This window comes from Erpetoichthys calabaricus, chromosome 18, assembly GCF_900747795.2.
Source record: "Erpetoichthys calabaricus chromosome 18, fErpCal1.3, whole genome shotgun sequence".
NCBI lineage: Eukaryota > Metazoa > Chordata > Cladistia > Polypteriformes > Polypteridae > Erpetoichthys > Erpetoichthys calabaricus.
Genome location: NC_041411.2, coordinates 70,761,482 through 70,787,538, shown reverse-complemented (window position 1 = coordinate 70,787,538; position 26,057 = coordinate 70,761,482). Strand labels below are relative to the sequence as shown.

Sequence of the window (26,057 nt, the reverse complement as noted above, 5' to 3'; positions counted from 1 at the left end):
GAAAGTCTCCATTGGCTCTGTGTAGACCTGATGAGGGAGACTACTTTGTGAGGGTTGTGGGGGCATCCCCAACAGCAGTGAATATAAATGAACATGTAAGTTGAATTTAATAATAATAATAATTCATTACATTTATATAGCGCTTTCCTCAGTACTCAAAGTGTGCATGGTTAAAGCCTTAAATCCCTGAAGAACCAGAGGCTGTAAAAGCATGGATGCACAATATTCAAATCCCAGTCCAGCGTGGAGTTTTCCATGTTCTCCTAGTGTTAGTGTGGGTTTTTCGCCCATACCTTAATGACATTAAGGTTAGATTAATTGCAAACTCTAAACTAAATGACTGTGCCTTGCGATGGACTGTCGCCATGGTGAGGTTCAGTTTCCCACCTTGTGCACATTACTCTTGGCACTGGGACCAGTTTCCTGGAACCCTGAACTGGAGAAGCAGATTAGAAAATGGATTGATGGCTTTTGATTTACAGTTGAATTTACATGATGTTGTTTTATGGAATATGTAACCAATATATGATGCTGGCACAATGGAATTCTTGCAAGAGACTGGTGGGAGGGCGGCACGGTGGCACAGTGGGTAGCGCTGCTGCCTCGCAGTTGGGAGACCTGGGGACCTGGGTTTGCTTCCCGGGTCCTCCCTGCGTGGAGTTTGCATGTTCTCCTCGTGTCTGTGTGGGTTTCCTCCGGGCGCTCCGGTTTCCTCCCACAGTCCAAAGACATGCAGGTTAGGTGGATTGGCGATTCTAAATTGGCCCTAGTGTGTGCTTGTTGTGTGAGTGTGTTTGTGTGTGTCCTGCGGTGGGTTGGCACCCTGCCCAGGATTGGTTCCTGCCTTGTGCCCTGTGTTGGCTGGGATTGGCTCCAGCAGACCCCCGTGACCCTGTGTTCGGATTCAGCGGGTTGGAAAATGGATGGATGGATGGACTGGTGGGAAGATTTACTAAAAGACAATACCATTTTGAAAAAAGTTGGGCCAGGATGTAAAGTGCAAATAAAAATGGAAAGCAGAGATATGTAGGCATGCTTTTATCCATATTTAATTCTAAACAGTACAACACAGAGAGTAATACAGACAAGATACTGTATATAATGTTTTATCTCATAAAATTAAAATAAATGTAAATATACTGTAATTACGATTCCACAGAAGTTTGCATAGGTGCCTATTTATCTATAGAATGTGTCAAAATAACTGTAACTTTCCAATGTATTTAGGGTGATAAGTTAACAGCTGCCTCTATCAAAAACAGGCTATCCACAAAAGACTTGGTCACCTACAGACAAGCATGGATCAAGGCTCGCCAGTGTCCTCATTTTGCAAAACTGTATTAATAAACAGTTGTCTAGAAAACAGCATATCTGAATGCATGTTTGCAAAGAATTTAGAAATTTCACCATCTGTGGCCCATAATATCATTAAAAGTTTCCAAGAATTGAGGCAACTTGTTTTGTGTAAAGGGGAAGGTCACCAACCAGTGCTGAATGCTTCTGGTCTTCATGAATTTAAACACACGGGCACAGGAGTACTTTGGAAAACCATTGCCAGTAAACACAGTTTGTCATGGCGTCTGTAGAAGGAAACTTGCACTGTACCTCACAAAGCAGAAGCCATACATCAGCAAGATCCAGAAAGGCAGGTGACATCTTTGGGCTAAAACTACCCTGAGATGAACTGTCGCAAAGTGGAAACGTATGCTGTGGTCTGACAAGTCCAACTTTCATCTTGTCTTTAGAGAAAATGCACATCGTGTTGGGAGGGCTAAATAGGAGAACGATCATCTTGATCGCTACCGAACAGCTTGTGTCATGGTGTCAAAGTGTGTTAGTGCCCATGACATTGGAAAACCTGCCCATCTGTCAAGGCAATGCTGAAAGATTTTGTAGTGGATAACAGAACCACTGCCTTATTTATACTTTTACATTGAAAAGTGCTAGGGCCGCTGCTATTTTTAATATCTATAAATGATTTAGATAGGAATATAAATAACAAGCTGATTAAGTTTGCAGATGATACCAAGAAAGGAGGATTAGCAGATAATTTGGAATCCATTATATCATTACAGAAGGACTTAGATAGCATGCAGGCTTGGGCAGATTTGTGACAGATGACATTTAGTGTCAGTAAATGTAAAGAATTACACATAGGAAGTAAAAATGTGAGGTTTGAATACACAATGGGTGGTCAGAAAATCGAGAGTACACCTTATGAGAAGGATTTAGGAGTCATAGTGGACTCTAAGCTATCGACTTCCCGACAGTGTTCAGACCCCGTTAAGAAGGCTAACAGAATGTCAGGTTATATAGTGCCTTGATGTGTGGAGTACAAGTCACAGGAGGTTCTGCTCAACCTTTATAACACACTGGTGAGGCCTCATCTGGAGTCCTGGGTGCAGTTTTGGTCTCCAGGCTACACAATGGACATAACAGCACTAGAAAAGGTCCAGAGAAGAGCAACTAGGCTGATTCCAGGGCTGCAGAGGTTGAGTTATGAGGAAAGATTAAAAGAGCTGAGCCTTTACCTCTTAAAGAAGATTAAGAGGTGACATGACTGAAGTGTTTGAAATTATGAAGGGAATTAGTCCAGTGGATCGAGACGGTGACTTTAAAATGAGTTCATCAAGATCATGGGGATAGAGTTGGAAACTTGTTAAGGGTAAATTTTGCACAAACATTAGGAAGTTTTTCTTTACAAAAAGAACAATAGACACTTGGAATAAGAGACCAAGTAGTGTGGTAGACAGTAATACTTTAGGGACTTTCAAAACTCAACTTGATGTTTGTTTTGGAAAAAATAAGTGGATAGGACTGGCGAGCTTTTGTTGGGCTGAATGGCCTGTTCTTGTCTAGAGTATTCTAATGTTCTAATTTGATGATCGCAGTCCTATCTTGTCGCATACTCATACATAAAAACAACATGGAGCGGTAACGAAAATAAACTCATCAAAATAAATCAGAGGATTAGAAAAACTTCAAAACAAATTCTCCACCATAAAAAGCATTAAATAACTCAAAATACACATATAAAACATGTTACCTGTAACAGAATTGTGTTCTAGTGAAAATTCCCAGGATATTTAGAAAAATCTACTTTATTATTATCATTATTATTTTAAGCCATGGCTGGTAATATCATGATGAATCTCTCTTTCCTAGACTGAGCTGTGGGTAGTTCTGCTTTCTTTGGCAAGCACAAAGTCAGATTAAGACGAAAGCCAGAGAGCTTGTCCAGTGTAACACCCTGAAATTTTGGTATTGAAGATGACTGTGAAAAAAGTCGGTTTATGTAAAGGTTAAATATGCAAGACGTAAAATAAGAAACCTGCGAAGTGATGAGAGCAAACCGGCTGAGCTCTTTGGTGCTCGCTGATTTCCTGTTGCCTACAAGTGAACCTATGACAGAATCGAGTTGAAATGTGAAGGGCTTTAGCATTCAACCTGGCCGGCTTGTCTTACATGACGTCAGTCGTTGTTGACCCGCTGCCTAGCAGCGCCCCCTGCCCTGCTGTGTAACATCTGGCATATGTCCTGGCGTTGAAACGTAATGGTCATACATATACAGTATACAATCTATCTATCTATCTATCTACAGTATCTTATGGTAATAAACACCATAATCCGCAATGTTTCCAAGAGTAGACCCAGCTGCTCTCCCAAATGATACATGGTGAAGATGACCATTTCTTATGAAAACCTGAAGCTGTCATCGGTCTGTATGCCAGATTAAAAAAAGAAAAAAGAAATTGGCAGCATATGGGCTCAGTATGAGGTGAAAATCTCCATTTATCAGAAAATCGAGTTCAGCCTTAAAGTTTATATTCGTGGATTCAACCTTTTTTTTTTTTTAAGAAGCCCCTACTGCTTGCCTGCGTCCTTTTAACTTTAGATTTATGATTGATTAAGTAAGTTACGCCTGTGTGTTGTTATTAAAAATTTATTAAAATAAGTTTTTTTTAAGTTGATTATAAGCAGCATACTGAGCATGTTTACCATCAGGTATTTATTTTAACATGTTAAGGGAATTTCTGAAAAGATGAGCATCTGGCGTGAGCACCGTGTCATAAGAATCTAATTTTTATGTTAATATCTGTCTTGTTTACTCCCTTATGTATTAATGCTGATGGGCATCTTAAAAAAATAAATAAATAAACAAAAAACAAGTTTCCATTATCAGTCAAATTAAAGCAGACAGTCCAAGTGGCTTACTACCATTCTAGGGAGCAGATGAGTCCCTGTACTTTAGAGGCCTCACCTCAGGCTCCATTCCCAGCCAGCTTGAACTCAACTGAAGACGTTCAAAAGTACATCAATAATAGATACAGTATATATGTTTTTGCCAAAAAGGTAGCCCTGGTTGAAAAATATCCTGCATAGGCCAAGAGTTTACAGTTCAAGTAAAACATCTACAGAGTAAATAATTCGCATTTTTTATTTAAGATCTTTCTAGTCCCTCTTTCATTCATTTTCATTTGTCCAATTCTGTTTAGCAGGGGAAAAGACTCAAACAACGATTCAGGGAGGAATGAGATACCAGTTCATTTAAACAATCCCATAGTTGTTTTAGGTTTAATATTTTAAGACTTTGGTGTTAAAGTGGTCAATCTGGCATTTACATTGAAACTCTAGAGGGCAGTGTAATGATCTGTTGCAGGTCTCAGAAATAACAATCAAAATAATAAAGCACCAGAAGGTTTTTTGGTCCACAGATGATGATAATGATATTTCAACCCATCTCACAGTTAGCGTCGGGGTCACGCCCCACCAGGGACTCCGGCCCTAACAATGGCAGACGTGTCCTACCAACAGGTACTTAATGTAGAGGTGCTACCCAACCCATCTTGCTGTTACCATCAGGGTCACTCCCCCAGGGACTCTTCTCCTAACTATGGCGGAAGTATCCTACCAACAAGTACTCAATGTAGAGACACTACCCATCTCTCTATTAGCATCAGGGTCACATCCTCAGTGAGTCTACCGCTAACTATGGCGGAACTGTCCTACCAACAAGTACTCAATATGGAGGTGCTAACTAGTCCATCTTGCTGTTACCATCACGGTCACACCCATAGTGAGTCTGCCCCTAACTATGGCAGAACTGCCCTACCAACAGGTACTCAATATGGTGGTGCTACCCGCTCCATCTTGCTGTTCCCATCAGGGTCACAGCCCCAGTGAGTCTGCCCCTAACTATGGCAGAACTACCCTACCAACAGGTACTCAATGTAGAGGCGCTACCCAACCCATCTCACTCATGCCCCCAGGGACTCTGCTCCTACCTATGGCAGAAGTGTCCTACCTACAGATACTCAATGTAGAGGTGCTACCCAACCCATCTCACTGTTACCTTCAGGGTCAATCCCCCAGGGACTCTGACTCCTAACTATGGCAGAAGTATCCTACCAACAAGTACTCAATGTAGAGAAACTACCCATCTCTCTATTAGCATCAGGGTCACATCCCCATTGAGTCTAATCCTATCTATAGCGGAACTGTCCTACCAACAAGTGCTCAATATGGAGGTGCTACCCAGTCCATCTTGCTGTTACCATCAGGGTCACACCCCCAGTGAGTCTGCCCCTAACTATGGTGGAACTGCCCTACCAACAGGTACGCAATGTAGAGGCGCTACCCAACCCATCTCACTCACACTCCCAGGGACTCTGCTCCTGCCTATGGTAGAAGTGTCCTACCTACAGGTACTCAATGTAGAGGTGCTACCTAACCCATCTCACTGTTACCATCAGGGTCACTCCCCCAGGGACTCTGCTCCTAACTATGGCAGAAGTATCCTACCAACAAGTACTCAATGTAGAGACACTACCCATCTCTCTATTAGCATCAGGGTCACATCCCCATTGAGTCTAATCCTATCTATAGCGGAACTGTCCTACCAACTTATTATGGAGGTGCTACCCAGTCCATCTTGCTGTTACCATCAGGGTCACACCCCCAGTGAGTCTGCCCCTAACTATGGTGGAACTGCCCTACCAACAGGTACACAATGTAGAGGCGCTACCCAACCCATCTCACTCACATCCCCAGAGACTCTGCTCCTACCTATGCCAGAAGTGTCCTACCAACAGGTACTCAATATAAAGGCAATACCCAACCCATCTCACTGTTAGCATCAGGGTCACACCACTAGGGACTTCTCCCCTAACTGTGTCAGAAGCGTCCTACCTACAATTACTCAGTATGAAGGCACTACCCAAACCATCTTGCTGTTACCATCAGGGTCACGCCCCCAGGGACTTTGTTCCTAACTATGGCAGAAGTAACTTACCGTGAGGTACTCAATGTAGAGGCACTACACACCTCTCTATTAGCATCAGGGTCACCAGTGAGTCTACTCCTAACTATGGCAGAACTGTCCTACCAACAAGTACTCAATATGGAGGCACTACCCAGTGCATCTCTGTGCTAGCATCAGGGTCACACCCCCAATGAGTCCACCCCTAACTATGGCAGAACTGTCCTACCAAGAGGTACTCAATATAGAGGCGCTACCCAATGCATCACACTGTTACCATTGGAGTAACGCTCTTAGGGACTACTCCCCTAACTATGGTGGAAGTGTCTTACTAACAGAGATGCGAGTCTTAAACAAAAACGATGACAGAAATGACCCTGTGATGAACTAGTGCCCTGCCCAGGAATTCTTCCTGGCTTGTGCCAAATGCTTGCTGGGATAGGCTCCAGCTTCCCTGCAATCCTAATTAGGATGAATGAATGGATGGATAGATGGATGGATGGTGGTGGAAACAATTCAAGTAAATTACAAAATCCATACTCACACATCGTCGAAACACTTCAATTCCTCATCTTCAAAAACCCCTAATGGGAACTTTTAGACAAGCACCTTGAGCATGGGAAAGGCACTATATAAAAAAATATAGTTTTATTAATAGAAAGTCCTACAAATAAGCAAGCAACAGATTAAACACGTTATAACAGTTTTTTGTCTTATGTACTTTGTATTTGAATGTTGTCATATTTTTAAATTTTATTTTTGTGTTTTGATGTTTAACCCTTTGGAGTTGTGAACTCTGGATTCCTTTCTTAATTTTGTATTCTGTTGTTAATTCCTTTATTTAATTTAATAAATGTTTCATTTTGTGGCCCCAAGTCTTTTTGGCATTCTTCTGTGCTTTAAATTGCAGCAGCTAGAAGAAGATAACAAGTCTGTGCCTCTGTGGGCCGAGTAAAAGGGTGAGGTTTAGGGTTGACATGTTTGAGGGTATATGGAGATTAGTCATGTGAGACCGGCCTTAATGTGAATTCTGATGTTTCCAGTCCTCAGTCATATCGCAGTGCCATATTCGGACACATCCCAAGTGCCAGTGTACTAATCAACAGCACTTTGGACTGCCTGGTGGGCGCAGTTTTCGTTATTTCACGATGCTGCATATTGTTCATTTTACAGTAGATTCTGGCTGCAGGGGCGCATTTTTTTATAGAAGTTGTATCTTATGTTGTTAAGTGAAAATTGCCATTGGGCAAATTTTTCCAGGAAGAAATGACACATTAGGTAGCTGAAAGAATATTTGGGAACATTTCAAACCTAATTGGTGCTAGAAATACATCCAGGGTTCCATGCAGCGAAATTACATAGCAATGTGAGAACGGGGTGGAACTACACAAGACAAGCATGATTGAGCCCTAAAGAGGAGTTAATCCACGTTCCTAATAAAAGGTGCGGTTGACATAAACGACCCCAGAGGAGATGTGGAATAAAACTATTTGCTGTGTTAGTGAATGTGTCTGGACAGGCAAAATCAGACAGCTGAACAAGAACAAATAAATACTGCCGAGTTTAGACTCACTTGGGGTGGTGCCACGGAGAAGAGAAGGCAGCCATCCATGAGAAATATTTCATTTTGTTATCAGAATTGTACATGCTGCATCAGTTGTGCTTTTAAAGCAAAAAAAAAATAAAATAATGAAGTGCTAAAACTGGACCTGCTTCAGTTTCGATATGAGTGCACAGCCGCCTTAAGGCTCGCTGATGAAGACTGAACTTTAAAAGGGTGCAGGCTGAGGAACGGAGGATGGAAAACTCCTCGAGGTCCATGAGTGGGGCATGAGGGTGGCACTTAGTGCCATTGCCCCATGGCGGCATTAGATGGAGTCATTTTATATGTTGAACGTACGTCTCCATCACAGATGACTGTTGATTGACATGTAGACCAGTAAACCCTGGATTAAGCATCTTTCATAATGGATGGATGAGTGTGAAACAAACTTGCATGATTTCCGTGCAGGTGTTCTTGGGGGGTCTCTGCTTTCCTTTCACATGTGAGTGTGGGTTGTGTAGTGGGTGGTTCTGTTGCCTGATTGGTACAGGAGCCTGACTTGTGGGTGTAGCATATGTTAGCCCGCGTCCGCTACCGTTTTCGTTTGTTGACTTTGTCTTCCTTCCTTAATCCAAAGGTGTTCAGGTGATTTTAACATGTTACTGTTTGTGGGTGTATGCATGAGTTGGCCTCTTACTGGACTGGTTTCCTGTCCATAATTGGAATATCTCTTGAGATGGTAAGGTCTGTAATGGACTAAACAATTTAAGATGGAGTGCATTGATCTGAAGCTCATTGCCAAGAAGGGATTTTTTTTTTCACATTTCATTTGAAGTCTACTTCAGCAGGTTAGGACAACTTAGGGATGAGTGGGCAGGCAGACACCTTTAAGGTAACCTGTGTAAGGGACGGCCGGGATGACCAAAAGATGGAGGAAGGCAGCTAGGGCACTGCCTCCCCCAAAACACTAGATGGAAGCCTCCTTGGTTTAAAGTGGTGCCCTGGAGTTAGAAATTTCAGCTCTGTTGGGTACCATGGGTGCCACCAGGGGGTGCTGTGGAAGAGATGTGTTTGTAGAACACGTGGGCGGAAGAGCCGAAGCACATCCAGGTTGGCAAATATAAATGGACAAGATCAGCCTCACAAAATGAGCCCAAGTCGGGAGGTGGAGTACAAAGCTTGTGAGGAGGAGTGGAGGAGATGGAGAAAGAAAGAAAGAAAGAAAGAAAGAAAGAAAGAAAGAAAGAAAGAAAGAAAGAAAGAAAGACTGTATTGTGTTGACTTGGGTGCTTTCTGTACTGTGCTGTGTAATGGGGAGCAAAAGAAAAACGCTTCCCCACTTAAATAAAGGTGTGCTATTTGGCAAGACTTGTGTTCGGCCTGTCTATGTCTGGGTTTGAGGAGCGGAACACCCCCTGGTGGTCCACACCTGATAAGGTAAAATTGAGATTGTCTGTGCCCATCATATACTGTTGCTCTTTTCTTACCTCTTGACTAAGGCCTGAGTTTATTTGCCAGCTTGCCACTCTCTTCTTTAGGTGGTACATCTTCATCTCTCCATTTTCTAATAGTCTTATTGATTCCAGGGTTGTGAAAAGCCCACACCTATCCTGAAAGCATAAGGAGGGAACAACACCTTGATGAGGTGCCAGTGTGTCACTGGGCACACTGCAGCACATGCCCACACTCACATATTTAAAGTGGCCAATCAACATAACGTGTATGGCTTTGGGATGTGGGAGAAAAGCTAGAATACAGGAGGACAACATGGAAACTCCAGCAACTGGGCTGGTTTGCTCAATTCTCGGATAATGGGATTAGGGTCACAGAGTTCTTTTCACAGAACAGCGCAGACATTTTCTCTTTACAACAGCCATTTCTTCAGTGCCTGTGCAATGGCTTCTAACTTTGCAACTGGATTCTAAAGCTAAAAATGTCAAAAAGAACGAAGAAGACACACAGAGATATGTTTACACACACACACCCGATGAAAGATGATCAAAAGATGCTACACGTTCCAAGCTGTTTATTCTTTTTTTTCTTCTCAATCGTCTGTAGCCCAAAGGTCTGTCAAACTGGCGTCATATATTTTATACATTTATTTCTAAAAAAAAAATGTTCTCATTGCTTGCCAGAGGTGCGCTCCATTTCTGTTTTCTTCTCCGCTATTACTACCCTTAAGAATCGACTGCTTCACTTCATTTTTTTTTTTTTTGGCAAGTAACAATTTATTAATAAAATTTGGGCTGAGAGCAAAATAAGTGCCTTTCTACCCATTCCCACCACAGATGTCAATTTTTATGCCACTTTAAGGATTACCTACAGCATTTGAGAATTCCCAATTTTATGTATTTTTTCTATATATTTTGGCAGCTATGATATAACAATCCTAATATCAATATTTTTGGTTAAGAGAGTCCTGGGTTTGAATTCTATCCCTGGCTTTTGTCTGTGTGAAGTTTTCACATTTTCTCTGCATCTCCAAGGATTGTCCTCTGGGGATCCTTCCACATCTCAAAGACGTGCACATTCTAAATCTCTAAATTAGCCATATTGTGAAAATGTGAGATGGTGTGTGAGTGTGTGTGTGTGTGAGTAGACCCTGCAATAGACTTACACCTTGGCCATTCTTAGTTTCTGTCTTGCACCCTATAGTGCCAACCACCACCCTGAACTTAATTTGGTGGGTTTAAGAATGTTAACCCCTCTCACTTATGCAATCCAGTGCAGGAACTCTGGCCTGTTGTATATCGGTGAGACGAAAAATGCAGTAAAGCTTAGATGCATACAGCACCTCCATCTCATGGAGAATCAAGAAGAAATCCACTATGCTCTACACTTATTTTAAAGATCCTAACCATACCTCAATTTTTTTCCTCTCGAGCACGAGCTAATGTGGAATAAAAAAAGTCGCCTTAGGAAAGAGTTGCAATGGATCCTTACATTGGGGCCGATTTATCCTAATGGCCTGAATGAGTCAGGTAGTTAATGTAATTTGGAATTTGGAGCAGAATTTCGTTTCTGTTTATTTAATTAATCTATTGGGTAATTAAAGACTTAAAAATAATTAAATATAATACTGGATATAGTGAACCCATGCAGACCAGTATCGCTGGTATCCCCTACCCTCACCCTAACCCCTCCTTCAGGCAGTGGTTGGTGCGGCTACCTAATGGAACTAACACCTTGTGTTCAACTAATGGGCTGTTTAATGTCCTTATGGAATTTGGAATTTCTTCACACTCTCCAGGTTTGGGTTTTCCTCTCGTTTGACATAAAGTTCTGTGTTAGGCTGATTGCTCATTTTAAGTTGACCCTATGCATGTGAATAAGCCCTGCAATGGCATGATATCCCATCCAGGTCTGTTTTCTGCCTTGCCCCTAATACTGTCAGGTTAGGCTCGGCTCTGACCCCCCAAGCTGTAGCAGGATTAAATGGTTTCGCTATTTTTCATTTGTACATTCAGGTACACGAAGGCTATTTTGTGGGGTTTTTTTTAAAAAAACATGGGGAATGAATGTATAAATCCTATAGTGAGTTCAGACAGGGAAAGATCAAAAAAAGTGGGAAGACAAATAAACTGTGTACCAAGTTAACCTCCTCGGAGTTAACCTTAAGCGTTTCACGGGCTCAGAATTCTATGTAAATGCAGTTAACCCTGAGTAATTCCAGGGGTAACACTTGGGACAGTATTCTGCTGGCATCTCATGGATGAAATATTTACTATCTCATGTCGTACGTGTGCCTTTGGCACACCTTTCTTTGCTATCCTCGTCTGCCTCATCCTATCGTGACAAGTGCTTCTAGATAGATAGATAGATAGATAGATAGATAGATAGATAGATAGATAGATAGATAGATAGATAGATAGATAGATAGATAGATACTTTATTAATCCCAAGGGGAAATTCACATACTCCAGCAGCAGCATACTGATAAAGAACAATATTAAATTAAAGAGTGATAACAATGCAGGTAAAAAGACAGACAATAACTTTGTATAATGTTAACGTTTACCCCACCAGGTGGAATTGAAGAGTCGCATAGTTTGGGGGAGGAATGATCTCCTCAGTCTGTCAGTGGAGCAGGACGGTGACAGCAGTCTGTCGCTGAAGCTGCTCCTCTGTCTGGAGATGATATTGTTTAGTGGATGCAGTGGATTCTCCATAATTGATAGGAGCCTGCTAAGCGCCCATCACTGTGCCACAGATGTCAAACTGTCCAGCTCCATGCCTACAATAGAGCCTGCCTTCCTCACCAGTTTGTCCAGACGTGAGGCATCCATCTTCTTAATGCTGCCTCCCCAGCACACCGTCTGATAGAACATCTGCAGCATCTTATTGCAGATGTTGGAAGTATAACAGGCTCTCTCCTTTCTTGCACATAGCATCAGTATTGGCAGTCCAGTCCAATTTAACATCCAGCTGCACTCCCAGGTATTTATAGGTCTGCACCCTGTGCACACAGTCACCTCTGACGATCACGGGGTCCATGAGGGGTCTGGGCCTCCTAAAATCCACCACCAGCTCCTTGGTTTTGCTGTTGTTCAGGTGTAGGTGGTTTGAGTTGCACCATTTAACAAAGTCCTTGATGAGGTTCCTATACTCCTCCTCCTGCCCACTCGTGATGCAGCCCACGATAGCAGTGTCGTCAGCGAACTTTTGCACGTTGTAGGACTCCGAGTAGTATTGGAAGTCCGATGTATATAGGCTGAACAGGACCGGAGAAAGTAGAGTCCCCTGCGGCGCTCCTGTGTTGCTGACCTTGTAAAGCCTGCTTCTCAGATTCTGCCATTTTGAATCGCGCTGCTCACCATCTGTTCATTTTTCGACTACCACCAATGGTAGATTACCCGCTGTATCCGCTTTTGCAAATGCATCCCGTGTTTGAAGGCGACTCTCGGCGTTCCTCCTATGCCTTTGCTCAGTAGCCTAGTGTGTGTCAAGCTCTCTAGCCTGCTGCATCCTGACTCGATCACGTTTGACTAAGCAACCAAAGGGAAACTAATCAATCAGATTGCTCGGAGGGACTGGACCCACCTACACACACACTCACACAGACATTAGAGTTTTATTTTGAAGTAGACTAGGAGGCTCTGCCCACTGCTCGCTTCACTCACCAATCCCTGTGTGGGCACTTTGCACCTCTGCCGCTCGAGTATGGGGATGCGGATATACAATTTAAACATATATGTTACATATGCATAGTAGACCTAACTATTTTACATTACAGCAAGTAATTAACCATAATAAAAAATAGTAAAGCGTAATAATGTTGCGTTAGAGGTATTTGTTACGTTATACGTTTTCGTTCTGTTTGGCTTTTTAATTAACATACAAATACTTTTTAAACTTACACTTTTAATGTAAAACTTCAGTAAAAACAATATTTGGAATTAACTTTTTGTCAATATCGCTTTGAATTTTGATTCCACTGTGGTGGGCTGGCGCCCTAATTGGGGTTTGTTTCCTGCTTTGTGCCCTGTGTTGGCTGGGATTGGCTCCAGCAGTCCCCCGTGACCCTGTAGTTAGGATATAGCGGGTTGGATAATTGATGGATGGATGGATTTTGATTCCATGTTTGCAGTTACATCATGACAACGCAACGTATAACTGCCTGTGAGTGAATATCGCTTCTTTCTCTCTAATAAATAAACCGACTTTTTCGAATGTTTGTCCCTGTGATTTGTTAATTGTCATAGCAAAAGCTATTCTAATGGGAAACTCTATAAATGTTTTAATATGGATGGCATACCAATATCTCCTTTGGTGTCTAATGTTATCCGCGGAAGATGTACTACATTATCATTCTTGTCGCCTGTTAAAATCTTTCATTTTCAATGTCAGAATTGTTCGACCAATTTTGAATACAGCTAATCTTGTCCTATTGCATAGCCCATTACTCATACATAAATTAGACAATAACATTACGATACATCCTTCTTTCTCCAGTAATTCGGCCGGTGGAAGACAGATATTCTACAGGATATTGAAATTTGATGTTTTTATGTTCCTCAGAATCACCACCAACTGTTTCAGCAAAGTCTATTAATACGCATTTAACTAATTTGCCGTGTAACCAATCGATAATTGTCGCATTAATTCATTTGACTTCATCGTTTCTCGGTGCTAGGATTACCCGTGTACTCATTTCTTCTGTTGATAACCCTTCCGGACGAAATTCTTCAATAAGATTTGGACATAATACGTCTTCTTTTATTGGGAACTTAAAGTGAGGAAAACGTAAAAATTTATAAGAGTTGAGAGCGCAGGAAGTGTGTCTGACAAAAGCATTCACACCAATGAGAAATGAGAAGACCGCGAGCGTGGGCCATGAACCATAAATGGTTGAGAGGAGGGCGGGACTTGAAAAAATCTCTTGGCAATAGTCTCGTCTCAAGATTTTCTTTCATAATAGAGAGATAATACAACAGCACATGGTCTAAAACATGGGTTTGATAACCCGTCTGTTTTTTGTTGCTCAAAATATAAAAATATTTTCCAGCCTGCTTATTCCAATTCATTGGAACATTTGGGTGCAAAGCAGAGACCAACCAGGGATTCAGTTTTAGATTTTACATATAAAAACCCAAACACTATAAAATATAAAACATCCTAATACATTTACCATGGCTGGTTCTGCATGTTCGTTTCATGGCCCCTTCTCTCCCAGGAGTTGTGTAAAGAAAAAATGACGGTTGGATTCAAAAAATGAGAAGGAAAGAAAAAAAAAAAAGCATTTACGCTACATTACTGTTCTGCACATTTTTGTTAGTGTTGAAAAGAGTGATTTTATTTGAGCAAACAGAGCTGACACAAAGCCACTGAACACCAAAGATCCGAGTGAGAATGCCCTGTTGAGTCTCGTGTTGGATCTCCTTACCCTCGAGATGATTAATACTTTAGTGACTCTGCTGTGTTTGAATAGCTGACATTAAAAAAATGTAAATAAAAAATAAAGCGCAGAAAGAAATTTAGGAAGTGGAACGAGATAGCGTGCAGAAGAAATGCTGTCGTAGAACTGGCATTATTGTTTTCATTCATTATATATGTTTCTTTTTTTTCTCCTTATGGGCTTTTGTCTCGTCCTTCTGTCTTTTTTTTCGATGTCTGTCTACAAGCTCTTTTCATCTGTCACATTCAATATGTCAGCATGGGGTTGGGCTGCACTTATGCGGCGCGTGCCTTAATTTCACCGTTGTGGAGGAATAGTTAAGATGGGAAAAGCTGTTCATGTCAGTCTTAGTTATTATCTGTGTTGAGTTTGGGCAGCCTCTCTGTGTCTCTATGCATTGGCCTCCATGTTCTCTGGATTTCTTCACGCATGTGAAAAATGTGCAGATTGGGTTAATGACGATCTCTAAAGCAGCCCTGCATGAGTTAGGATGGGCATGTGCATTACTTGGACTAAAGCCTTGTGTTCCATTGGTTTCCACTTCGTGTAATAACGCTGCAAGGACAGACTTCAGCCTCCCACAACCTGAATTGGCCTAGCCAGCTTCAGTTAGCTAATGGAAGAGAAAAACAGTGAAGTGTGACATGCTGGCAGAGTACTTAACACTGACGTGTCACAGATCTACAGTTCTGGCTTCAACCGCCAGCCCAGTGCATCAACAGCTCTAACTTAGCTGAGTTTTTGTGAGCGAGTGTAGCCTGTAATGGACTGGCATCCCATATAGTGCCATGCACTTGATGCTGCCAGACCAGCTATTATTTTGAGGCACGTTACTTGCCATCTGCCCACTTTTTGACTACCAACAATAATAGATTGCTTGCTTGTGAAAGTGTCATTTGTATATTTTGCAAATACTTCCTGCGTTTGAAGGAGACTCTCAGCTTTCCTCCTCTGCCTTTGCTAGCACATCCTAGCGTGTGCCAACCCCACTAGCCTGCTGCTTCCTGTCTCGATCACTTTTGACTGAGCAACCAAAGTGAAACTGACCAATCAGATTGCTTGGAGAGATCAGACACACACACACACGCACAGATATTAGCATTTTATTATATAGTACAGTAGATAGTGCAGCAGCACATGGTGTAAAACATAGGTTTGATAATCTGTTTTTTGTTGCTCAAAATATAAGGACATTTTGTGATAGACTGGCATCCCATAAAGGATAATTGCCATGCACTTCATGCAGCCTTATCAGCTTCCAGGAATTCTGATTAATGATGATGATAATAATAATAATAATAATAATAATAGTGAATATAAAGGTAAGCTCTTGCACCACATGAATACAAAATGAAAGAATTTCAAAAGTGAATGAATGGATTGAAAGAAATGAAATAACGTGTTGGTCATTTAAAGGTGCTGTATGAAGTGCAGGTTTCTTGCCTTTCTCCATTTTCCTCTCTATCTACTTACAATATTTATAAAAAGAGATAGAAGGGATCTGTTTTCACTTTGATATGAAAGAATCGTATTCTGTTGATCAGCATCAAAAAGCAAATTTATATCCACTGTGTTTCAATATTGTATAACAATAAAATGTGAAGACATACAAGGTAGTGAATTCTTCTTATAGGCACTTTATTATTGTTTTAAATTGAGGTTTTCATATAAAGGATGACTTCAATTTCTGTAAGTAAAATAAAGCAGAGAAACGTTAAACAGAAGTTACCCTGTGTAGTGATTTAATGTCATGCTTAGTTACAAAGGAGTCACACCAACTTTACCTGTACAGTAATAGCTTAAATCAAATATACATTCTAATATGAATATCTATGATCACACACACACACACACACACATATATATATATATATATATACGTAGTGGAATATGACCCGGACACAGACAGGCAGACACGTTTAAATCACCCATAATACAATCCATCACTACTCACAACCCCAATACCCCTCAGTCCAGGCCAATACAATGCCTTCTCTCTCTTTTCTTCCAGACCGCCTCCTTCTCTCCTTCAGAGACCTTGTCCACTCTTCCACCCGACTCAAGTCCATCTCTGAAGGGAGGCGGCCCCTTTAAATAAGCACCCGGATGTGCTCCAGGTGTGTTCCCGGCAATCTCCCACCGACACGCCCCAGTGTGGCGGAAGTGCCGGCTGTCTCCCCGGAAGCACTCCAGGTGTCCCTGTTCCTCTTCCCCCCCCAGCACTTCCTGGTGTGGTGGAAGTGCTGCGTTCCAGGGTCCTCCAGGTATTGGGGTCCCCCTGGCGGTGACCACGGGCCCCTACAGGGTCGAGCTTCCCAGCTCTGTACTTGCGGCCCCCAGGGTGGTTGCCCCCTCGAGGTCTGGAGGAGGCACAAGCCCTCCTCTGATCTTCTCGGGTGTCCCGGCTGGGTACCACCCCCATCCGGGTACCACAATATATATATATATATATATATATATATATGTATATATATATTGTGACACAGACTTCGAATGCCATGAATGTAATTACCCCAATCTACATGCTGTCAAATAAACGAACCACACGCCGTGGCGCAACGTTAGGGGCATCGCCTCTGACGCTGACGTCCGAGGTTCGATTCCCGAGAGGGAGTGCAGTGGAGTGTGTACACCTGATGAGCCCAGAATGAGGGCGAAACACGTGTCATGTACTCTTTGCATTTATTTGACAGTAAACTATTTCAACCATATATATATATATAGACACACAGTGATCAGGTACAACATTAAAACCACCTGCCTATCATTGTGTAGGCCTCCCTCATGCCACCAAAACAGCTCAGGCATGGACTCCACAGGACCTCTGAAGGTATCCTGTGGTATTTGGCACTAAGACATTAACAGCAGATGCTTTAAATCCTGTAAGTTGATAGATGGGGCCTCCATGGATCAGACCTCCCACAAATGCTCAATCATAATGAATTTACAGAGAGGACATGTTCCTCAATCCATTCCTGAACAATTTCTGCAGTGTGATAGGGCGCATTATCCTGCTGAAACAGGCCACTGCCATCAGGTAATAACCCTTACCAGGAAGGTGTGTATATGATCTGCAACAGTCTTTATCTGTTGTACATAGTACATGTCAAAGTTACATCCACATAAACACCAGGACTCAAGATTCTCCAGCCGAACACAGACACATAGCCGTCCACATGATCTAAAGGAAAACATGTTATTACACCAGGCCACCTTCTTCCATTACTCCATGGTCTAGTTCTGATACTCATTTGACCATTGCAGGATCTTTAGGCGGCGACGCCTTCTGGAGATGCTCTGACCCAGTTGTCTAGCCATCACATTTTTGCTCTTGTAAAGTCGCTCAGATCCTTACACTTGCTTATTATTTTCTGCTTCTAATACATCACCATCACGAACTGACTGTATACTTGCTGCCCAATGTATCTCACCCCTTGACAACAAGGTATGTTATTCACTGACTGATCAGTATATACACTTAGATAGATAGATAGATCTAATCCTGCCTACTATACTAAAATTAATATCTATCTATCTATCTATCTATCTATCTATCTATCTATCTATCTATCTATCTATCTATCTATCTATCTATCTATCTGTAGTGTTGAGGGAGCAAAGATAACATATTGAGTTGCAGGCAGGGCCAATTAGGCGTGATCGAGTGGTAGAGTATAACTGTGAGAGTGGGGTGAAAATGTTTTGGAAAATTGTTTAGGCCATAACATACATTTCCAGCACTGTTAGGAGCATCACATAGTCAATTTAAAATAGCAGGGAGGGATTTAAGAGAAGCTTTAGTAAGTGTTGCATATGAAATGGAGAGCAATTTGGATTTAGGCGACAGTAATTTGACAAACTCATATTTTTGTGTTTATTAGTGGCTAAGCTACCCATCTAAGTCAGGTTGAAATCTAAGGATTCAACGTAGACCTCGGTGTTAATGATTGCAGTGCCCCATTCAATGCACATGTCTTTGCGATATGACATTTGATGTAGTATTCATAAAAGCAGTTTTAATGTTTGTGATGCACCATCTTTTGGAATGACAGAGACATACTAACCAAAATGACACACAGACACTTATCCTTTTATTAAGGTGGATAGCCACTTTTCCTGTTTCTTAACTCGGGTAGTCCAGTTTAAAGTAACGTAAACCCAGAGTCTGTCCTTTCAGTGCTGGTTACAAGACAGACCCCAATCCTGAGCATGGTGTCAGTCCATCACAGAGCATGCATACTCACAGTGGGCCATTTTACAGTTAACCTAATGCAGAAATTCCAAATAGGCAGCGATCAGACTTGGGTTTTGAACCCAGGTAGCAGAACTCATCATGCCTATGCTACAGTGTAATGGTATTTTTAGAAAGTCGTGGAAGCACAAAGCAATTAGATCAGCATGCAGTGTGGTGCGACACCGTTAGCTGTCTTTTCCTGTTTGTACTTTTTTCTATTTCCAAGTGTCATGTAGTGTCTAAATCGTAATACTCTGGAGCAGCAAGCACATGTTGCACTTAACACGGCTGCCATCCTCACATTTTAGAGCAGAGCAGGAGAAGGCAGAGCATCACAAAAGACTTGTGCTTCTGCAGGAATTCCTCTTGACAAGATGTCAGCCTGCTAGCAGGGCTGTCCTGACAAGCAACCGAAATACTGATAAATTATACAGTGAGCAGGGTGGGGCAGAAAGAGGCCGTAGGCATGGAAGTCATTTGCTTTATGTTTTTTCACATTTTAATTCTTGTAAAATTTGTAAGAACCTTCTTGGATACGGCAGCTAAGGGAAGGACACTATCTATCTATCTATCTATCTATCTATCTATCTATCTATCTATCTATCTATCTATCTATCTATCTATCTATCTATCTATCTATCTATCTAGGAAGCAGTTGTCACGATAGGATGAGGCAGACGAGGACAGCAAAGAAAGGTGTGCCAAAGGCACACGTTAGACATGAGATAGTAAATATTTCATCCACGAGATGCCAGCAGAATACTGTCCCAAGTGTTACCCCTGGAATTACTCAGGGTTAACTGCATTTCCATAGAATTCTGAGCCCGTGAAACACTTAAGGTTAACTCCGAGGAGGTTAACTTGGTACACAGTTTATTTGTCTTCCCACTTTTTTCGATCTTTCCCTACCTATCATCAAACCCCCCTATCTGTGTTTAGGGTCACCGGGGTGGGAGCCTATCCCTGAGGCATCGGGCTGAAGGATTTGATGCCAGCCCATTGCAGGGCACTGACAGGGGGGAAAACAGGAACACTTGTCCTGGGCCCCTGGGGTATCCAGGACAGTCTGTGCAGAAATCTACTCCTGTAGGAGGAAATGATCTTGAAGACCTTCATTGTATCAAACCGTATCCATGACTGGCACTAGTGAGGAAGGACCTGTCCACTCATTCTGAGGCAGAAGGGCAACTTGTGGTGTGTTTGTGCATTTTTGCTTGCTTTTTCATTTCCTGCTGAGCTTAGTATTTGTTATTTTTTTATTTTTACTTTTTATTTATTTTTTGGACTGATTCCTATTTCTTACATAAGCAGAATGCAAAAAAAACAAAACAAAAAAAAACCTAAGCCTCCCCTTCTTATGTCTCTTGACTTGTTTCCTGTCTCATGAGGAAGAGGGTGAGAAACAGCCCAAAGCTTTTAAGAAAGATCCATTCTTTCATCAAGTTCATCTCTTTTTTAAACTAGCAAACTCAAGACAGTCTCTTGTGTCGACAACCTCTCAGTCTTTCACTGGCCAAACATGACAACTGCCTCAGAAGATAGAAGAAGAAAAGTTTGAGAAATTGGGTGTACAGACCTTTTGGTATAAAGCCTTTCATATGTGTGTCTGCCTTTGTGCCCTTTGCCCTTCATCATCTGTAGCAGTGTTTCTCAGCCTTTCTAGTGTCACAACCTATGATTTTCCCATGTAAGTGTCTGCGTGATACCACCAAGAGAGAATCGAGACACGACTGAGAGAATGGTGGGGTTGGTCCCCTATTGGTAAATCGAGTATGATTCGTCAGTGTGGTGGGGTTTAATCAAACAGAATCATCAGAATGGGGGATCTATCTATCTATCTATCTATCTATCTATCTATCTATCTATCTATCTATCTATCTATCTATCTATCTATCTATCTATCTATCTATCTATCTATCTAATCTAATCTGCACACACGGTTTGTGAAGTGTCTCATGAGCTGCCTACCACAGGTTGATGACATTGCTCCACTATTACTATGGGTGGAGATTTCCCAAGGGGGATCCCCCAGGGTGAACCCCCCCTTTGACAGTTTTCAGCAATTATTCTCCAAGGGGCACATTATTCCTCCTCCTCCTTCTTCCCAATTTCACTGTCGGCAGTGATTATTCTCCAAGGGGGACAAGCGATGCTGTGACTTTAGGCGAGAATTCTCCAACGGGTCCCCCCCACTTTGCTAAGAAGGTCAGGATTGGGTCATGAGAAAAAAAAAACGGTTTAGGAATCCCCTCTTTATATAATCTGAGTATAATTTTAATTTGAAGAGCAGCATGGTGGTGCAGTGGTAACTTGTATTGTCTTATAGCCCCCTGCTCCAAATCCCAGCTTGCCCACTGTCTGTGTGTCGTTTCCACTTGTCCTCTTGTGTCTGTGTGTTTTTTCCCCCAAAGATGTTTATGTGATTCCAAATTGGTCAGGTGAGGGTCTCTGTAAGAGTCTGCCAAGCACAGATGCCCAGTATAGAATTGTTCCTTCCTGGTGTCTAATATTGCTGGGATAAGCCTTGTTCCCTCAGGTTCCTTCTTAAATTTTTCCATTTATTTTTCTTAACTTTCAAGTATGACAAAGCCAGTGTCTTTCTGTTTTCCAGAGGATGTTTATGTACAGCAAACACAGGACATCAAAAACCCTGTCATTTATGCAGTATTTTCTACCTCAGGGTAAGTATTAACAAAAATAAGTAGAGAATGAATTTATCATGGCAAAACCAGCACTTCACTCTCTCTAAATTAATTTGTGTTCTGTTTATGTCTTGCAGGTCTGTATTTAAAGGATCAGCTGTGTGCGTCTATTCCATGGCTGACATCCGAATGGTGTTTAATGGACCTTTTGCACATAAGGAGGGACCCAACTACCAGTGGGTTCCTTACTCAGGCAAGATCCCTTATCCCCGCCCTGGCACGGTGAGATACTGAACACCACAAAGACGGTTCTTTAGGGGGTTACATTTTGCCCTGAGTAACTCATGTACAGCACTGACCCTCGAGCCATTTCAGATAATACAATTATGTGAAAAGCAATAGAGAGCAGTTACTGTCTCTCGATAGATTCAAAATGATTTATTCCACTGACTTGGTGACTAGTTGACAACCTAAAGGCCACGTCCTCTCTCACTGAGCCTAGCTGGGTGGGTATATTCTGGGATGGCCTGCTCTCCCATCCAGCATTGTTAGCCATTAGCCTTGCTGCCATCACTGTTTGGAGATTCTTGCAGTTCCCTACAATCTGGTTTTGGAAAAAGCCAGTTCAGGAAATGATTGAGTTGATTTACATACTAAGGTCATTGCCTCTTTTTTTGGCTGTTGAGATAACTGTATTTGAAACTGAATTTGTGTATTTGTTCAACATTTTTTCTTTCTGGAGTGGTCTAAATTACTTTATCAGTGCTATGTTTGCAGAGGTTTTGGTGTCTATAAAGTTTCTAGTTTGTTCTGCTGTTGATCTTTCCAGTACTTCCCACATCCATCCCTAAAAACTCAACCTAGACTACGTCAATCAGATTGCTTCCTGATTGTCAGGATTTCAAATTAACAGTTCCAAAAAAATCATGGTCCCATCAACACTCCTCCGGGATTTCCATGATTTTCTGCATTCACACAATCGCACACTAAGAGAAAGCATTCTGGTGAGATGAGAAATCAGCCATTTGACACAAGAACAGTGACAATGGCACCAAAGGCATCCATCTATCTATCTATCTATCTATCTATCTATCTATCTATCTATCTATCTATCTATCTATCTATCTATCTATCTATCTATCTATCTAATCCTGTCTACTATGCTAAAATATCTATCTCTCTGATCCTGCCTACTATACTAAAATATCTATCTCTCTGATCCTGCCTACTATACTAAAATATCTATCTCTCTGATCCTGCCTACTATACTAAAATATCTATCTCTCTGACCCTGCCTACTATACTAAAATATCTATCTATCGAATCCTGCCTACTATACTAAAATATCTATCTATCTAATCCTGCCTACTATACTAAAATATCTATCTCTCTGATCCTGCCTACTATACTAAAATATCTATCTATCGAATCCTGCCTACTATACTAAAATATCTATCTCTCTGATCCTGCCTACTATACTAAAATATCTATCTATCGCATCCTGCCTACTATACTAAAATATCTATCTCTCTGATCCTGCCTACTATACTAAAATATCTATCACTCTGACCCTTCCTACTATACTAAAATATCTATCTCTCTGACCCTGCCTATTATACTAAAATATCTATCTATCTAATCCTGCCTACTATACTAAAATATCTATCACTCTGACCCTTCCTACTATACTAAAATATCTATCTCTCTGACCCTGCCTATTATACTAAAATATCTATCTATCTAATCCTGCCTACTATATTAAAATATCTATCTCTCTGATCCTGCCTACTATACTAAAATATCTATCTATCGAATCCTGCCTACTATACTAAAATATCTATCTCTCTGATCCTGCCTACTATACTAAAATATCTATCTATCTATCGAATCCTGCCTACTATACTAAAATATCTATCTCTCTGATCCTGCCTACTATACTAAAATATCTATCTATCGCATCCTGCCTACTATACTAAAATATCTATCTCTCTGATCCTGCCTACTATACTAAAATATCTATCACTCTGACCCTGCCTACTATACTAAAATATCTATCTCTCTGACCCTGCCTACTATACTAAAATATCTATCTCTCTGACCCTGCCTACTATACTAAAATATCTATCTCTCTGATCCTGCCTACTATACTAAAATATCTATCTATCTATCTATCTATCTATCTATCTATCTATCTATCTATCTATCTATCTATCTATCTATCTATCTATCTATGACAGCATTTCACAACTTGTGGGCTGCACCTGACCCCAGATGAAACCCCACAGGTCCAATGATCACGCTTGATCCACAGCGGCTGCATTGCAGGTGAATCGTGGTCGATCCAAGAAGACCTCCCCAACCCCACCCTGATCATTGTGCTTGATTCACCAAAGAGGAGAATCTCAAATAGTGTCTTCCAAATAAATCTCCATACACACATAACAAGTACAGTTTATTATTATTATTCTCAGTATTCTTCTTTTTCTTATTTTCTTCTTATTATTAGATTGTAGATTATTATTAGATCTATACATTTCTATTTAATGTATACTGTACATATTTATGTTGACAAGGGTGGTTCTGTATAAGATGTTTTTAAATAGTTATTTTAAGTATACAGAACAGTTCAATTTTCACTAGTAAAGTATAAAAAGTATATCTTATGAAATGAAGCATTTCCTCTTTCCTTTTTCATTCCTAAGTATGAATTTTGTAAAAATCATTTGAAGCCTTAATTCCAGCTTCTTCCCCGGCCCTCCTTAAAGGGAGCTTGTTAGGTTTTTTCCAATGTGCACAAGTTGATGCGACAAAGCTGCTTCCGAGCCAAACTTGGGAAAAAGTGGGTGTCTGCTAAATCATTAGCGGATTGTTACCTTTCCAAGGCAATTATTTGTGAGAAGAAGAAGTGCAAAATTTCACAAGCCTCAGGGTCATGCAGGCTTACCAAATTTGGCACATCCCTTTATAAAAAGACAAACCCTAATTAATCTGACTTTTCCATGTGGGAGATGCACTAAATTTGAATTCAAGTGGAAAGCACTGTTGCCAATCAAGAAAACCTGGCCTGTCACTTGAAGTCCATTTATTATTGGTCTTGTGCAGTCATACTTTAATTTTTGTTACCAAAAGCAAAGCTGGTAATTGTAGATTTATAATAACTGTGTTTTATTTGATAAATTGCAGTGTCCAGGAGGTACTTTCACTCCCAACATGAAATCCACAAAGGACTACCCTGACGAAGTGATAAACTTCATGAGGAACCATCCCACCATGTACAATGCTGTATATCCAGTGCACAGGCGCCCTCTTGTGGTACGGACCAATGTCAACTATGAGTTCACCACCATCACGGTCGACCAGGTGGATGCAGCAGATGGCCGCTATGAAGTGCTTTTCCTGGGAACAGGTCAGTTTTACATCCTTTTGAAGTGGACTAAGTCAGGTCACTATTGAGCAAGTCAGTCCCCTGTCTTCAGAACAATAACAATTGATTTTTTCAAGCAAGAACAATTCATTGTACACATTCTTTCTTAATGATATATGGCTTTAATCAATGTTTTGAATTTTTTTTTTCCCCCCAAGGTGATGACGTGATGATTTATAAACGCATTCTCATGTTTTACCTCCTAGGGCATAGCAGAATAACTTATTGACTTTAACAGTAGACTTAGAGCTCAAAAAATATCAACCTTATTTATCCAAAGGGTTAGTAATAAAACATGAAGAACTGATAAACCAAAATTAGCCCAGTAGGAGAGAGTGTGTCTTGTGATGGACCACCATTCTCTACCTTGGGTGGCTTCGTATGTCCAGAATAAGTAGATTAGAAGATGGTCGGAGAGTACATGTGTCCTAGTGGAGGACTCTCATTGCCTCGCAACCCCAGCTGTGTAATACGCATTGTCCCTTACTCACGACACCTTCAAGACATGACACGTTAAAAAGATGGCTTTTTGAGCTTTACTTCACGCCAGCGTGTATGAAATAAACTTTAAGACCTCTTTACGGTGTCCTGCTCTTTTTCTTTTTTTAACTTCTGATTCAGCATGATGTTACCGCGGGGAAGAGAGAGGATTACATCATTCACTCAGGCAGCCATTGCATTCATAAAGCAAAAATGTTTGTTTTATGTCCTACATGTTGAATCATGAGTTTAAAAGAACTAATGGATTTGAGTGGCACAAAGCTAGTCATGTGAAGCAATTTTATTGTCAAACGTTTATTCCAGACATTCCGTGTTTTGCTATAAATGCCAGAAAAAATGTTTAGTTAAGAGGGTTTTAGGTTTAGGTCCGTATGTGTGTGTCTGTAAAGCACCATGCAAAAATATTCTAAGCTCGGAGAAGTTTTCTTGATTACAAGTGACACTTAACACGTCGTGCTTTAGTTCGTATTTTTCAGTTTTTGACGTTGATATGTGCGAAACAAATGGCTAATTTTGACTTTAAAGTGTTTTTTTTCCTTCTGCATGTGAGTTTCATTTG

The 26,057-nt window shown here is 41.2% G+C and overlaps 1 protein-coding gene across 1 annotated transcript in view; it reads left to right on the top strand.

The window, feature by feature from the left end:
• The window catches only part of sema3fb (sema domain, immunoglobulin domain (Ig), short basic domain, secreted, (semaphorin) 3Fb), a 360,044-nt gene that overhangs the window by 299,250 nt on the left and 34,737 nt on the right, over positions 1 to 26,057 (top strand). Inside the window, 3 exon segments of the mRNA XM_028825108.2 lie at positions 21,543 to 21,612; positions 21,711 to 21,855; positions 24,757 to 24,979. Of these exon segments, the coding sequence (XP_028680941.2) occupies positions 21,543 to 21,612; positions 21,711 to 21,855; positions 24,757 to 24,979 (438 nt within the window).